Source organism: Cygnus olor, chromosome 18 (assembly GCF_009769625.2).
Source record: "Cygnus olor isolate bCygOlo1 chromosome 18, bCygOlo1.pri.v2, whole genome shotgun sequence".
Classification (NCBI taxonomy): Eukaryota; Metazoa; Chordata; class Aves; order Anseriformes; family Anatidae; genus Cygnus; species Cygnus olor.
Window position 1 is genome coordinate 1957694 of NC_049186.1, and position 16221 is coordinate 1973914.

At 50.2% G+C, this 16221-nt stretch overlaps 1 protein-coding gene across 10 annotated transcripts in view; it reads right to left on the reverse strand.

The window, feature by feature from the left end:
• Positions 1 to 12608, reverse strand: part of MYH10 (myosin heavy chain 10) — a 103117-nt gene extending 90509 nt beyond the window's left edge. For 2 of the 10 annotated variants that reach the window (XM_040530496.1, XM_040530506.1), the window contains exons 1-2: positions 12515 to 12576; positions 9561 to 9938 (exon numbers count right to left, since the gene is read on the reverse strand). In XM_040530496.1, coding sequence (XP_040386430.1) covers positions 9561 to 9905 — 345 coding nt within the window. In that variant the 5' untranslated portion in view covers positions 9906 to 9938; positions 12515 to 12576. Of the gene's footprint in view, positions 1 to 9560; positions 9939 to 10037; positions 10053 to 10419; positions 10435 to 10617; positions 11157 to 11418; positions 11674 to 12514 lie in introns of those variants that run through there. The other 8 variants (XM_040530504.1, XM_040530503.1, XM_040530498.1 and 5 more) reach the window with 8 other exon arrangements.
• Positions 12609 to 16221: the final 3613 nt, after the last annotated feature.

The window sequence follows — 16221 nt, forward strand, 5'->3', positions numbered from 1 at the left end:
TGGAAGGAACACCCATTTGAAGACTCCTCTCCCCTGCTTGCTTTAGCTTCTTCTGTTTCTCCATCGCAGGGAGTGTTATCACTGTTCAGGTGCATGGAGAATGTGTTTTATAAAAGCAAGCTCAACAACGCTTCAGAGCTCTGTCGACGATATCTAACCCAGAAGCCTTTCTAGACTATCTCCCAGTGCAGTAACTGGATGGATCAGTGAACCTGGAGCGATCGCAATAAGCAAATGAACAATTTGAGAGTTTCATCAATTCTGAGGTTTGTTTATTTGAGGTCCAGAGGACAGGCTTTTACCACCAACCACTAAAGTCTTTACCATGACAGAGCTCTTTCACATGCAGCACCTTTAACTCCAGCATCCTGATTTCCTGCATATTTGTCACTCGGTTCGCTCTCCAGCCGTTTCCCTGCAGAATTTAGAGTCACACTTTTGTCAAAACATCACTATACTATAAAGCCTTCATTCATTCAAGATGGAACCAAGATCTCCCACAAGGGTCCCAAATTTCCTGTCATCTATTCCAGAAGGCAACACAGCTTTCTTGGTTTGCTAGGCAATATAAGCACAGTGGGAGAAGGGAGGGCGTTGCTTTTATTGAGTCATATTTAATTGGGAGGGAGATAGATGGCACCAAGTATTTTATCCAGCTATTTTGTAACTGCAAGTTTCACAGGGCATTGTTATAAGACAGTAAGTTTGAGAACATGAAAAGAGAAGGTATGGGCTTTCCGCATGCAAGCTGAAGGCATGAGAAAGTTGAGATTGTTTAAAACACCTTGAAAAGGTTCTCAGTGACCAGCCACAGAAAAAAACACCCTGCTTACTGAATTCCACCAGGCAGCTGCTTACAGGTGCCCAAAGCTCTGACACACAGGTGGGGCAGTGATGCCCTGAGCCTCCTCCCTGCCCTGCAGGACCTGAACTCTGCCTGGACTGCCAGGAACCTGAGTTGCAGTGAGAATCAAGCACTGAGGAGCAGCCGGTCTGGACAAAGAACCAGACGGGAGGTTTCAGCAGACAGAGTAGGTACGTATACTGAGCCTTCTTCAGCTCAAGATCAGGAAATCAGCTGCAAACAAGCTAACAGTTTGAAAGACGCTTCTGCTTTGCAGAGGGACAGGATGCAGACAACATCAACCAGCAGCAGCTCGGCACATTGGAATGTGCGCGCTCCAGGCAAGGCTCCAGAGACAAATAGTAAAGCAGCGCTCTGACAGAGCTTTGTTATACAAACTCTCCTTCAGGACACTAATTGTGGCATTTGAATATTTCCAGATGCTTACAAGCTTTTATCCAGTAGTATATCATTTAGTAATTTAGATCTTGGTAAGTTATCCCAGACTGCAGAGTTCAGCTTCCTTGCAGAGGCCCGTTTGAAAACGACAGCATGTTGCTAGCAGCAAGCAGCCCGAGAAAGAGATGCACGCATGTGGGCCGCAGTTCTTGCGCCAAGGAGTACACTGTTGCGACCGTTAGGCTGGCAGCTTCTGCTGCAACATCAAAAAGCCTCTTTGAAGAGTCATTTCAGCGTGCATCTGCAAGATGCAGGTCATTGTTTTGACTTTGTAACAATCAGTTCGCCTGAGAGCATCCAGACTCAACATTTACCTGCAGTTCTTCAAATATAGGAAATGCCAGACTTGTATATAATCAAGCTGGAATAAGCACCTAGGCATCTCCTACAGTTAGTTAACTGCAGCATGGACCTATGAACCTCTAGTTTCTTACCTGGAATAGAAGAACTGCACCCCATGTACGTGATCGTACAGCCCATTCTCCAGACCGGGAAGTTGCATTGCCATAACATCATTCTTGCCTAGTTTCACCTCCTAAGGCTACGGAGGTGCCTGTCACACTCCAAGCCCTACTAAAGCCTCCAAACCTGGCATGGTTTTCCCACGTACCACCCCCCAAACCCAATGATATAGCTCCCCAGCCTAAATTCAAGCCGCACAGAAGGGGAGGCAGCTCTTCAGCCTCGCAGGGGAGGAAAGCCGAAGGCTGTAGCCTGGGGAAGAACACCTTCTCCACCATGCCCAGCAGCAGCCCAGCCAGATACCGTGCTCCTCCCCACAGGGCTGGGGAGGCCACATGGTTGTCCCAGCCCCACACCACCATCACCACCCCAACCCTGCGCTCCCCAGCACCGTCAGCAACCTGGAACCCCAGAACTACCCCAGCCATCTCCGTACAAACAGGCCCATATGGCTAAAAAAAACTAAGTCAGCCCTGGGGGCACCCAACGAGTAGGGTCAGGGATGCCAGCAAGGGTGAGGGGATGCTGTAGGGCAGTGGGAGCCTCAGCTGCGACAAAGGCTGGGGCTCAGTGGGGGACGACAGCCACGGGATGCTACTGAGGGCAGCTGAAGTGCACATCCTGTGCTTCAGGGCGATGAGAAAGGGACGGAGCACAACCCATACACGAGCCATTAAAGCAAAAGCGCAGCCCAAACTGCGGAAGAGACTTCTCTACAGGTGATTTCTACAGCTGGCCCAGCAGACATGGCATTCACCAGTACTGTGCTGTCACGTTTACAGGCTCCGGGTTATCTGTTCAAAGACAGAACAAAGTTTAAACCAGCAGCACAGGCTATGCTCCCGCTCCAGCGGCTCCCCTTCCCCAAGGCTGACGCTGTGCGCGACAGCGCGGCTGCTTCAGCCACACCAGCCGCTACGAGGGCAAACATGATCCCGGGCTGCACCCGGGCTAGAGGGGTATTAATATCCCTTCACACGGCTTCTGTACGGCCTTCTGGAGCCTGACTGCCCTGCAGAAGGCTGGTACGGGCTACCTGGGAGCTGATGCAGACGTGTGGCCTGAGGGGGTGTCCTCAACACCGCGCGTTCCTTCAGCTGGGTGCTTAAACAAGAGACCAGGAACCAAATTATTGCACCTTTTCAGGCTGTTAAGCCACTGTTTTTAATAGAAGCAGAGAATATCTGACAAGAACATGCACTTCTTTGTACCTCTTCTTGCCCAGGGGCAAAAAGGGATATTAATATATCCCCTAGAAATCCCTCAGATTTTTCTAGCAAAGGGAAAGCTACACTGAACTCTTTCAACTTGATCACGTTCCAAAAGTCAGAATTAACCTAAAAACAAGGTCTGAAGCCTAAGTAGCACTTACAATTTGAACCCTGGTGTTTCTGCTGCATTATATGAGGTACCAGAGCCAGCAACTGGTTTGTGTTGAGGAGAAGCTGAGGCAAGTTACAAACCCACATTCTTGCAGGCTCTGTTACTACCAGTCTGCAATACTCGGTATTGTGAAGCACTCCCAGCTGGACCAGCACAAAAATTAAAGCAATTAGAAGCTTATATAATAACACAGATTGTTCTAGGTTATGTTCTGGCCTCACAGGAACAGGAGCTTAAGAGAAGAAACCAGTTACAGACTGCTCCTCAAGCGCAGTTTTATGAGACCTTCCACCCACAGCAGGCCCTGGAACTGGGGGCTGCAGCGTAATTCTCACTCTCCCCCCCTTCTGCCTCAATAAAATAGAAAGTACAGCAAAAAAATGGAAGTAGCACAGGGCTACAGACCAATTACAGAAATAATAGTTGTAATTATCAAAAATATCTGCTGAAGTATTTGCAACTGCACAGCAGCAAGCACATTTTCTTCGTTGCTGGTAGGAAAAAACCAGTGGGCACATGCTGCTAATTACTGCTCTCCCTGTAGAGTTCTACAGGCTCTCAGAGCCACACAGTTTCCAACCCTTTTGGAAGAGTCTTTGCTAAAATAAAACTGAGGGGTGGGTGGTAAAAATCCATAGTTCAAGCGTGGAAGGTTTCAGAGTTGAACCTAACCCTTTCCTCAACACCGCTTCCCCAGCCTTCTGTTCTTCAAACGGCAGCAGAACCGCTCATCTCTAACTCGACCTCACCTGCAGCACCTCGGCCACACGTCCCCAGCTGAGCCTTCCCACGGCTAGGTCTGGACTCTTTGCATCTCGGCCATGGGCTCCCTGACTGCCAGCACCCAGGGAACATCCCCCAGTGACACCAGCGCAAGAGGTGAGACAGATACTGACACGGGTTAAAGAGGAGTCAAGCACTGGAGGACTTCTATTAAGTTAATTTTAATCCTTTTGACTGAACAAGGTCAGGAAGCTGTTCAGCAGTTATTGCAGTGTCTTACGGGGGCGTCCCAAAGCCCTGGAGTCAACTGTGGGCAATGACCTCCTCGCCCAGGAGAGCTGGGACTAGGATGGAACACAGGGAGCAACATATTTCGAAATAGGTTTTTATAAAGCCTAAAAGATACTGAGTTCATCAGACTCAGTGTTTAAGCGAGCAATGCCTTCATCCCACCTTAGTGGGTACAGGGACAGGAACCTCTGACTGCACAAGCACGATACTTTTGGTCCTGTCGCATCTTCCTTCAATCAGACCACAAAATCAAACTCCGGAACTTTTACAGAGCCCCTGGGTAGACACTTAGCCACCTTTCCAGGAGCTTTTCAGATATTAGACTGCATTTATCCGTCAAGACCATTAAAATACAGTCGTGTGCTCAGACATTACCCTCAGCTTTCTGCTCTCCTGGAAAAGCAGGAAGCTGTGCCAAGCCCATGCAGGATCCGTGCAGCATGTATCAACACACGAACACTTAAAATATGCTTAAAAAGGCAAGGAAGACCCTTCCATTTTCCATCAAAATGGAAGCACTGACACAAAAGCAGAGCTTTAGTTTCACTTACCTCCTCCCCCCATCTTAGAAATAGTAAGTTGTTAGCTCTTCCTTTTCAATCGCTGCCAGTGTCTGCAACATTGAGAACTACTCACCTTCCATTTAGCAGAAATGAGGTATTTACATTCCTGATCTCGGCAGCCAGTTGCATTTCGACCAACTGAAACGCTGAAGTGACTTAATTCAAGATACTAAGAAAGTTATATCCAGAACGCTGCCTAACAAAGCACCGAGACAGCATTTAGCGACCAGGAACACTCCTGACCTCTGTGTTTCAGAGTCCTAGGAGCAGTGTAGCATCCCTTGAAACGTACTTCAATTCAGTTTAGAAGAAAAAAATTGTTCTGAAGTGAAAGCAAATGATTCAATCGCACAGTAAGTAGCCATCAAGCCAAGTTCTTTCTCTTCCAAGTGCAGAGAGAAGAAAACAGTAAAAAAAAATATATTCCCTCAGTTCCTTCCTTCAGATCAGCCCTATGAGTCAAATTGGGTAGTAAACTTCACACAGAAACCTAATTTTGAACATAACTGACATGTCTATGTATAACCTTTCTGAATAGACTGTGATGTTGCTGATAGCAAAACGCTCAGAGAAAGCAAGATGGAGAAAACGCTTCCTCCTACACCAGAGGCTCCTTTGCAGCCTTCAGACCTCATTTGTAGCTTGCCATCAAAGCAGCAAAGTTTCTGCCCCTCTGTACCGTGAGGTGCAGCGTCTCTCCCCCAGCACTTTGCTTTCCAACAAAACCCTCCCTTCTTGGTGACCCCCTCCGCCAGCCCCATCCCTTCCCACCAGAACAAGAGGCCCATTTCTAACGTCCCCCTTCTCCCCGTGGATTCTGCTGGAGGCGACAGCTACAGCTCCCAAAGCCACTGCTTCAGCCAGACTTCACCCCCAGGCCCCAGAACAGCCAAGTGACACCACACCACCCGAGCCATGAGTGACAGCCCCCAGCCCAGCACCCATCTCCTATGTTCACGCCCACGGTTGGGCTGCGAGTTCAGAAGCTGGCCCACAAGGAACCCAAACCTCAAGATGCAGTGACGAGGCAAGCAACCTCGCAGCTTGCCACAGAGCATTAAAGCAAGTGGTCCGGAGAACGTCACAGCACCCATGGCTGATGGACCCTTAAAATCCAGGGGATGCCTCCATTTTGTGGTCTGATTTAAAGATCCTGTCTACCTGACGCAACTTCACCACAAACTACAATCTAGGGCTGATACCTAGAAGCCTTCACAGGGGCATCTTACACGCAGGTCTTGTAAAAATAAAGATGGTCACCAAGGTCTGTAGCTTGAGTGGATGAACCAGAACTTCTGACCCCCGCTTCTTACAGCAACACTCCCAGAAAGGCATCTAGACCTCAGTTCAGCAGGCATAAGGATATTGCAAAACAACTACAAGACTAGCCTGAGCAAAGCATATTAATGCCAAACATTCAGAATAACCTCTCGGTTAGTCCTCCTGGGAACCTTTCCAATACCTCCAGATTCTGACTGCTCTGAAGAATGTTACTACTTATACACTGAAGAATATCAGTGATTCAAGTGATACATCCTTGCCGTAAGAAATGCTGATATCCAGAGCACAAAGTCTGGAAAAATTCATTTGGTGACAGTTTTCACCCTGGTTATTGTAGCAATAACCAGGGTGAAAACTGCCACCAAACGCAGCAGGAATGAAGAAGTGTGCTGGAGGGCTGTACCTCCATAGAACCAACACTCGCACTTCACGACGACCAAACCTCTTAAACATGAGCACAAGCACAGGTCACTTGGGAGATTGGGCAGGATTGTGCTTAGTCATCAGCAGGCTGAGAAGGACGAAGCCCAAGCACAAGAGGCCGTAAGGACAGACCTGCCCCCTCCTCGGGGTGATGATATATAGCATACTTCAGAATAATTTGCCGAAATAATACACCTTCTCTAGGAAAGATGTTTTAAGATTCTTCAGCTATGCTGAAAATAAACCTTACAGCAAGAAACTGAGTAGGTGATTTTAAAAATGGAGCAAGAAATGACGTTATTTCATCTCCTAAGCAAAACTGCGATCACCAACATTGATACTCCAACCTTTCTTCCCAGCAGTTCCTGCACAAGTCCTGCTTCCTTTCATCCTCTGTGCTGTCATGAGGAAACGAGAAATAAAGAAAGAACCAAGCGTGTACAACCTTTGGCAAGCCACTGGTCTTCCCGTTCTCCATTTGTATTCATCTCCCCCAGCACACTACTAACACAACTCAGACGCCATGGGCACGGCACGCAGCAGATATCAGAAGTGCCAGGAACTCCTCACCAGCCCTCATCAGATGTCACATGAAACTCTCCTCGATGAGATGAGCACCACCGGTTGGGCCGTGCCGACTGGCACGAGCTAGCTTTAGTCAGTCCTCCAGCAGTCTCATCTTGACGAGGTAGATTGCAGACAGATGACTAGACAGCTGGCCAAATTCCCCAGCTCCTGTTTCCTTTCTCGGGACTGAAAGAAAACGTGCGCCTACTTCGGTTGACACCTTCTACTTCCTAGAAAGGCAACGTTGTGAGCTACCTATTAAGAACCGATTAAGAATTAGGAGATGGTGAATCTGATGCGGTTTCTATACCTTAACTGTTCAAGATCAGCACCAAAATGCAAGATTTCAGTTTGGTTATTACGGTTATCTGGAAACACAAACATGCCTTCAGCTGCCCCTTGCTGTGGATATCTGGCCAAAATTCACTTCACCAGCTCCGTTAGCTCTGGCTCTCCGTACCAAGCGTACATCAGGAGGTTACGCAGGCAGCAGCCACTGCTGCTGGGTGTGCTCTCAGCAGCAGCAATAGCTCAAGGCTGAAGGAGTTCATGGATCTCTGATGGAGAGAAGAACGGGAACCGTGCTAAAACTCCCATCAGCTCCAACTGCCGATGAAATTTCTCTCTGGCCTATTGATCTTTGCCAATATTCAGCTTCTACTCTAACAGTGCTCACAAGTGATTTCCCCTACACATGCACCCCCAAAGTAAGTGGGGTTTTAACTTCAAACAAGCCATAACTATTCTTGGTAATAGCAGCATCCTCCAGCAGCACTGCTGGAACTCAGACCTCCAGTTAAGGCCAACAAGTCCATTAGCTTCTTGATCCCAACCAACTTCTTCCAGCCTGGGGGCGGGGAGGTCATGAGTAACATACTGATGCAGTAATCCTCCTACGTGACAGCCGCCGCTCGGTGCCAAGGAACCAAGTTTTAGAGCCTGCCTCAGCACTTAGAGCGTGAAAACAGAGAGCACCTTTTTGGGAAGCGGAGTGGGGGGAAAGAGAGGTGAGCCACCTGTATGAGATCACTGAGACTCCACGTACACGATAAGCCAGCCTCCCACCAAGACAGAGAGTGCTTTAACTTGTCAGTGGTCCAAAGTGTCCCAGCAGTGTAACACCTGTGTATACAGAAGAGCGACCGGTTCTCAGCACCATCCTCCAGAAGCATCTGTGGCTACGCTTCCTGTATGGAGTCCTTAGATTAAGGCTTGCTTTGGCATTTAAGGTCTGCAACTTTTAACTCTTGTTACACTGACACAAGTATCGTAACTAGCATTTCATGGCTAGCGCTATGATTCGCACGTACACTCACGACTTGACCTATCAACTTGTTTACTTTTAATTTTCAATCCAGTCCTCACTAATTAGCCATTTAGTTTACTTATAAGCTTGCAGGGAGGTTTCCAGAAGTACTTTTTGCTGAGCTGCGCTGTAAGGTTCTCGGTGGAAGACCTTGAAATACTAAAAAACAAGAGCCCACATAGGAAACTAACACAAAAGCACAGGTATGAAGAATATTTTGAAGTCGCGTATGATTTTTTATTACGTCCAAATATTACCAAGGGTCAAGCAAAAAACATACCCAACTAGTACCTATATGGAAGGGGAAACAAGCCAACTAACTAGAGGAACTAAATAAGATGGATTTGAGCTTGAGAACAAGTGTTTATTAAAATGAGCCAAGTATTTAAGCAGATGTTGCAGCTTCTCTTAAGATAGAAAGTCTACTTGAAGCTCTCGGTGATACTCTGACTCAACAAGTCACTATGCAAGCGGTTTGCCAAGAGACAAGGAGCTACTCTTAACTGTATGCCACAGACACTCATTCAACATTGTTCAAGGAAGGAACGGGGTCAAAAGCAGCATCAATGGCTTTGTGATTTCTGACTCGATAGAACGATAGCAATAAACCAGATGTTCCAACGAGCGCTTCAAAACCACTGAAAAAGAAAGCTTTATCTTATTGGTTTATTTTAAGCACTTGAACACATTCTTTCCTGGCCCACTAAGTTGATATTAGATTCCAAAGAGACATTTTGCATTCCTAGCACTTTCCAACTTCAACTTTTAAGTAATAGCATAGCCTCTTATTAGCATTTTTAATGCACAGCAAGTTAAAACAAGATACATGCTTATTCATATGAGCAATTAAACAGCAGTAATTCAGCAAAGTTACGTTTTGTAATCTGCCCTCAGTTCAAACAAGCCATTTGATACTATTCACTGTATCAGTTAAGCATGTCTGAGGCAAGCACTCTAACGAGCGGCATGAGCTAAGCACCCAGAGTTGCCATTTAGCATTCTATTTTTGAAAGATGCTTGCAGAATTATTTCCATCGGAGAATTTTTTATTATTTGTTTTATGACAACAGAGTTCCTGACCTGTACACAGCACAGAAAAAGACCCTGGACTAATCTAAATGCAAAGGACACAAAGTATTTACGTTATCAAAATCAGAGCCAAGACCCACTTCCTCCATTTCAAATAAGTAAAGGAATGGGAATCAGATAAGCTTTAGCTGAATTAGCAACCGTAATGAATCTAGTAATTAGTACTTACATAGATGAGCCCAGAGTAATACCGATCCTTTAAATTATGCAATACAGAGGCTTCATTTAAACAGGTTAATTCTGCCATGTCTTCCACTTTAGAGAACTTGGGGGGATTCATCTTCTGAATATCATCTTTATTCACTAGCGCTTTCTTTCCGTTCTCTGCCAGTTCAACCAACACTTCATCCCCCTTTTCCTCCTTGATGCTGGCTGCCTCAAAACCGTGGCGCTCCGAAGGAATCCACACCAACTTTTTAGCAGTCCAATCAGCCTGGGTGGCAGGGTTGTAAATTACAGCCCTGTCCACAAAGAGGTATCTCTCCGGATCTTCCTGTCCCGATCTCTGTGCCATTGTGGGAAGTGAAGGTGTCCGCTACCAGTTACCCTGCAAATTAGAAAGGAAAAAAGCAAGAAGCGCGTTACACACCAGGCTCTTACTGAGGAATGGAGCTATGCCCTCAATTAAACGCCCCGTCACCAACACCTGCATCTCCCCTCGGATGACTACGTACTGTGGAGGTCTTCCACGGTATGAGAGCCCCTGCACACACAGGGGCCTTCTGAACAATCACACTGCCATATACATGAAAGTGGTCTTCCATATATAACCCCCAGACCCACTGCAGAAAAAGCAGTACGAACTGAACCTAGCCATCTCTTCCTAGCTGGCGTACGTTGCAATAAAAGCGGGAACCGTAAAAAAGAAAGATACACACTTGTCTTCTGTGCTTAAATAAAGAAGAGGAGCAATTTTAACATAAGATAGCCAGTCAGCACACTAAATTCCACTAAACAGTGAATATTGGAGTATTCAGCGCAGTGCTAACCACAGCAATCTACAGCACGTGAGATAACAGAACATTTACTTCGTAAAAGCCAACTTCCAGCTACAGATGAGAACTTCATAGACACCTGGGGGTTCCACAAGCCTTCCACCCAGCTAAGCCTTGCTCATATTCCTCCTGAAGACATAAGACTTTGCACTTTTACAGCCTGCTTCTGTTGGCAGTTGCGAACACTGACATTGCCATGTTCCAAAAAACATCTCTAGCTCTCAGGTTTACCTCGAGGCACAAGGACTACCAGTTAGATTTTCCAGCAGCTTCACAGGTAATTTGAAGGTGAATGAAAAGCTGCTGACAAGGGCTCCCGCACACTCATTTTACCAATCTGCACCTATCAGGAAGAGGCCACTGCATCCTTCCTTAATAACACCGTCACATCCAGGACTCCCAGACTCGACAGCTTTATCTGTAGCCGCCCCAAGAGCGGCAAGGTCGAGCCAGACACCTTCCGCCCAGGTCATTAAAGATCTTGCTTATTCACACACTAGATCTTTTCTGCTGGAGAATGTCCCATTAGCAAATGGTAACCTCTTCCAGCAGGTAACCTAGAGGTTAGCTTCAAAAGCAAGGAAGATTTCGCAAACTGCGTTGGTCATCTTTCATGCTACGGTATGCGCACTGTTGGAAGTTTTGCAACACACCCACCCTCAGAAGAACGTGTAATTAAATACAATAGTTGCGTCTCCATCTATGGCAAGGAGGATTGTTACGTTGTCCAACTTTAATGTAAAGTAAGCATGAAGTCATTGAATCCTCCAGAGGTCTGAGGAGCAGACCGTTTACTACAGACTGCTTAATTCCAATCAAGAGGTGATGACTCAACATTTAAAGTATTTCAGAGGAGCCTCTGAGAGAAAAGTCCGGTGGAGAAAAAGGAGAACGCTAAAGGGACCCCATAAGCAATAAAGGGGCTTCTTGGCCAGGAACAACTAGAAATTACTCAAGGAATGCCACGTTTAGCTCGAGAAGCCCACCACTGCAATACCTGAGCCTCCTACCCCAGCTCACAAAGCCGCTCACCTCCCCTGTGCTGGGTTACCACTGATGGTCCAGCGGAGACCAAGCAGCACTCGCCCAGGGCTGCTCCCCTTCGCGGGGATGGCTCTCTGGGGACGGCTTTGTTCCCAGCCCCAGCCGGGGGTCGCACCGCCCGGCCCCCGTCCTTCTGGTCCTTCTGCAGGGCGCTGCAGCGGGACCTGGAGGTGGGACACTGCGGGTGACAACCGGATCAGGGACGGCGGTGCTGCGGGCACGGGGCTGAAGCAAGGCATGGCCTGGCCCCGCAGCATTTCTGCGGTACATCCAGGGGATCGGGACTGCCTCTGTGCGCATCTCCCCCAGGGTTTTAATCGCACAGAACCCCCCCACAGCAATTACCCCTTTGGGTTTTTAATTGCAGAGGTTTCCCCCCCCCCCCCCAGGCGCATTTTCCCTCCTCATTTTTTAATCGCACAGAGCCCCCCACGTCATTTTTCCCCCCGTGTTTTAATTGCAGACCTCCCCCATCACTCCCCCCTGGGTTTAATTGCAACCCCCCCCCCCCATCATTTCTCCCCACCCCCCGTGGTTAATTGCCGCCCCCCCCCCCCCCCCCCCCCGCGCCCCCCGCCCCCCCCCCGGCCGCCGCCCGCCCTGCCCTGCCCTTCCCGGGGCTCTTCCCCTCACAATAGCGCCCAGCCGCAGCACGCAGCCGCGCACATTTATCGCGCAGGCACCCGGCGCTCCCCGGAGAAGGGGAAAAAGAGAGGAAAAAAAAAAAAGGGGGGGGGGGGGGAAATAATAATCGGGAACCCGCCGCGCTCGGCGGAACAAAGCAGCGGGGCCCCGCCGCCGCCCCCCCCCTCCCCCCCGGGCAGCGCCCCCGGCGCAGGGCCCGGCCCCGTCGGCCACGATCGGGGGGAGCGCGGCCGGGGGCTGCGGGCGGCAGAAAATGGCCACCGCCGCCCGCCCCTTCCCCTGCCCTCAGCGGGGCGCGGCCCGCACAACGGGGGCTTTGTGTGGCGGCCCCGCCGCCGCCTCAGCCCCGAACCCCCGTGGCCGCCTCGGGAGCTCGGGGCCCCCCCTCCGGAGCCCGAGGGCCGCCGCCGGACCCCCTCGGCCCTCGCCTCGCCCTCACCTGAGCAGCGCCACCCGCCGCCGCCGCCGCTCAGCCCCGCGCCGCCCCGCCCCCGCCCGCCGCGCGCCTTTAGCGCCACACCGAGCCCGCCGCCCCCCGCCCGCCGCCGCCGCCACCGCCCCCCGCCGCCGCCGCGCTCCCATTGGGCGCCGCGCGCGTCCGTCCGGCGCAGCGCCGCCGCCCATTGGTCCGCCGCGCGGCCGCTCCGCGGTTACGGCCATAGCAACCTCCACACGCTTACCCTCCAAGCCCCGCCTCCCCGCTTCGCACCGCCTCCCCGGTGCTGATTGGCCGCTCGGCTCGCGGCGCGCCTCTCACTGGGCGCACGACGCGTCTGTCACGGCGGCGCCCCGCCCCGCGCTGCAGCACGCCCGGCGGGGGGCGCGGCGCGCTCCCGACGCTGCAGCGGCGGGGGGGGGGGGCGCGGTGCCGCAGCGCGGGGCGGGCGCGCGCCTCCCCCGCAGGAGGGCCGGGTCCTACAGAGCCGGGGCTCGGCACCGCCGGGCTCCACTGCACAGCCCCCCCAGCGCCTCACCGCCCTCACAGTGAACAATTTACACCTAAAGCCTAACCCAAACCTCTTCTAGCTTAAAACATCTCGGAGGGCTTTTCCAGCCTTCGTGCTTCCCCGACTCCTCTGTCACAGAATCCTCTGGGACTCCCCTGAGCTCTCGGCTCTGCCCTCCGGCTCCTTAAACCTAACCCTGAGGGGTATTTTTGCCCGCACCCGCTTGCCAAGGCTTTTCCAAATGAAGCGGGTGAGCCGAAAATTGTGGCAGGAAACAAAAGCTGCTGGCAGCGTCCCTGAGACAGCACCCACGGCCGTGGGCTCCCAAAGCCTTCGGTGACCGCTGCTGGTGGCCTTCGGGGCTGCTGGCTCTGGGATGGGCCCTGCAATTCCGAGATGGAAAACCTCAAAACCACGATTTTTTGCCAAGTCTTTCCTGAGAGCTCTTTGGGGTTGCACGTGGTGCGTTAAACCGCCTGGAAAAGGGCACAGGCTCCGCTCCCACCAGCTCGCCCAGCCCCGCGTGCCAGCAGGTAGCTGACAGCACCGAGGGTTTCCATCACCCAAGCTGCAGGTCCGCTTCTCCGCCCAGACCAAATGCAAATGCGGGTGGCTCAGGAATTGGAGCTATTTGGGTGGAGGGGATTTGTGGCAGATCCTCCTGACCAGGGCAGCAAGCGGGGAGGGGAGGAAGGGTGTCTCCCGCGGTTAGGAAGCAGGGCTATGGAAATGTTCCAGAGCAGCACGTGCCGTTTCGGTACAGCTTAGCATTTGGGGGCTCACTGCTCAGTTCAGAAAGGGAGGCAATAAGGGGAGCCATGGGGAGCCAGGCTCTTGGCACAGAGCTAGAAATCATTCGGTCATCTCTGCTCATCTCAGCACACAAATCAGTTCCTGCGCAACTCCTGGCACCTGGATTTATGTGAAAGTCTCCCTCTTAATTACCATTCCAGTGGGAGGTCTCGTACATCCTGTTTCACAGAAAAATAAGGGTGTTGACTCGCAAACGCAGGTAGATGAAAGCCGAAAGGCTGAACTGGTTACTCCCCAGCTGTTTTTTCGCCTTGCCACTCCCGAGGCCAGCACCACGGAGCTGCGTGGCGAGCCGCCCCGCGCAGCCACAGGCCAGCGCCGTGCGGACGTCGCGTTGCTCCCATATAGGCATTTGGTGTGTGGCACCTCACAGGACCTGCCACCCTCCCCTGCTCAGCCAGCAGGCCTCCACGAGATGCTTGGCCAGCGTTCACGGAGCAGTGCCAGCCCCTCTTTGCAATGGAGCATCCCAATGGGTGCTTTGCTCCCTGTGGAAAAGCCGCACGCTCACACGGCAGCACGTTTCGGGGCGGTGTGTGCCGGTCCCGACCGCCTTTGGGGCAGCTCGGGCCGCAGCATGGGAGGCGCTGGACACGCAGCACCCACACGTCCTGCTGCTTCAGTCACAGAACTTCCATTTTTAGGCATCCAACATCTTGTAAAGGAAAAACAGAAGCATCACGCAGAAAACACTTTTCTAGTGACGAGCCACTGAAGACTTTAGTTTCTTTTAGAAAATGATTTCCACGGAAAATCTTTGAGGATCCCATAGATGCCACATGGAGCATGTCAGGGTTATAGCATTAAGTTATTATTTTTATCACACAATTATTTTTATCCAGACCAGTGTTAGGAAGGAATTCCCCAAATCCACTGAATGTTTTTAACCCATGGAGGGAAAGATGATATTTTTATCTTCCTTGGGAGACTGGAAAGAGCAGGAAAAAAAAAAAAAAAACAACACATTTTTAAAGGACTTTTGTTTGAAATAGGAACTCAGCTATTTCCTAATCCTAAAATTGCTTCCCTACCTTTAAACATGAGACTAATGATACTGTTGCTACTAGGGCATTCACATACTTAAAGCCAAGCATGTCGCCCAGGGTGTTTCCAGAGCTGGAACCAAAGCAGGTAAACAAATACCACTTAACTCTAAGGGAATGCTAGAGATTTTTGAGACAATGTGGAGGATTTAGGGAAAAATGCTTTTCACTCACTTTTAATGTAGACATTTTACTGCTGTTGGCATGTACCGAGAAACTAATTTCCATTACGGGAGATGGGTGCTTACATCCCAGCACTGCTCTGGACATTGCTGGGGGAACAAACTTCTGCAAGGAGAAAACACATAACCGACGTGCAACAGCTGTTTGCTCGGTCCCGTGTCCCTACCGGCATCCACAAATAAGCCAAACAACCCTCATCCCTGGACTATTTGACGTCTCCGCTTCCTGCAGAGGCTGGCGCCCTCCCTGCCTGCCCTGCTTTCTGACTGCGGCAGGTTTTGGGCGCATCTCCAAGATTTACGGAGCCAGCCCTGGCCTCCCTCAGGAGCCCATGTCTCTGCTAAGCAGGACATTTCAGCGTCTTTCTGGGTCAAATCGTTCTCGGTAACTTCAAGCACCGAACATTACCAAGCTGGAATGAAGTATTTAAATACAGGAGTTTTGTATGCACAGGCCTGGCCTGTGCTTAGTGGCGACAAGGGGACATGTGGAAGACATTCATGTAGACCTGGTTTCTAATTCAAATCCTGGCTTGCTGTGACTCCGGGCAGCACGGTGCCTTCCCCTGCCCTCACTCACCATGGAAAGGAAGAGGTTTCATTCTCACCTTGGCCATTTCAGAGGTGAGAGCACTTTTGATGTATAATGTGCTTTGACACCTTCAGAAAGAAGGCATGAGGGAAAGGCAGAATTGCTCGTGTAAAAAACTGGCTGCTTTGTTGCATGGGATCAAAACACAGAGAAGTGTAGGAATAAAAGAAAAATTATTCCACAATAAAATGACTGTATAGTAAACATTTCTATGGCAGAAGCTTGAAAAGAATTGGAAATTTAAGCCTCATGCTTAATGCTTGAGTTTCAAAGCCTTCCGAGATGTAATAAATTACAGTAACATGAGGTTACACTTATTTCTTGAAGCATGCTGTCCTCCAGGACCATGCCTTTTTTTTTATCTCCTATGTCAATAGGAAACGTTCTGAAACAGGAGGTGTTCTCCCGGGCCTCGCAGGGATCAGCACCAAATATGAGCTTCATTGTCTCACCCATCATATATTTTAGCCCTGGATAGTTTAAAAAGTTAGCTAAATCAGGAATGGAAAGTCTGCTTCTTACTCACAAAGGGGGATTGCACAACAGATCGTTGGGCAGGCTGCTGTGAA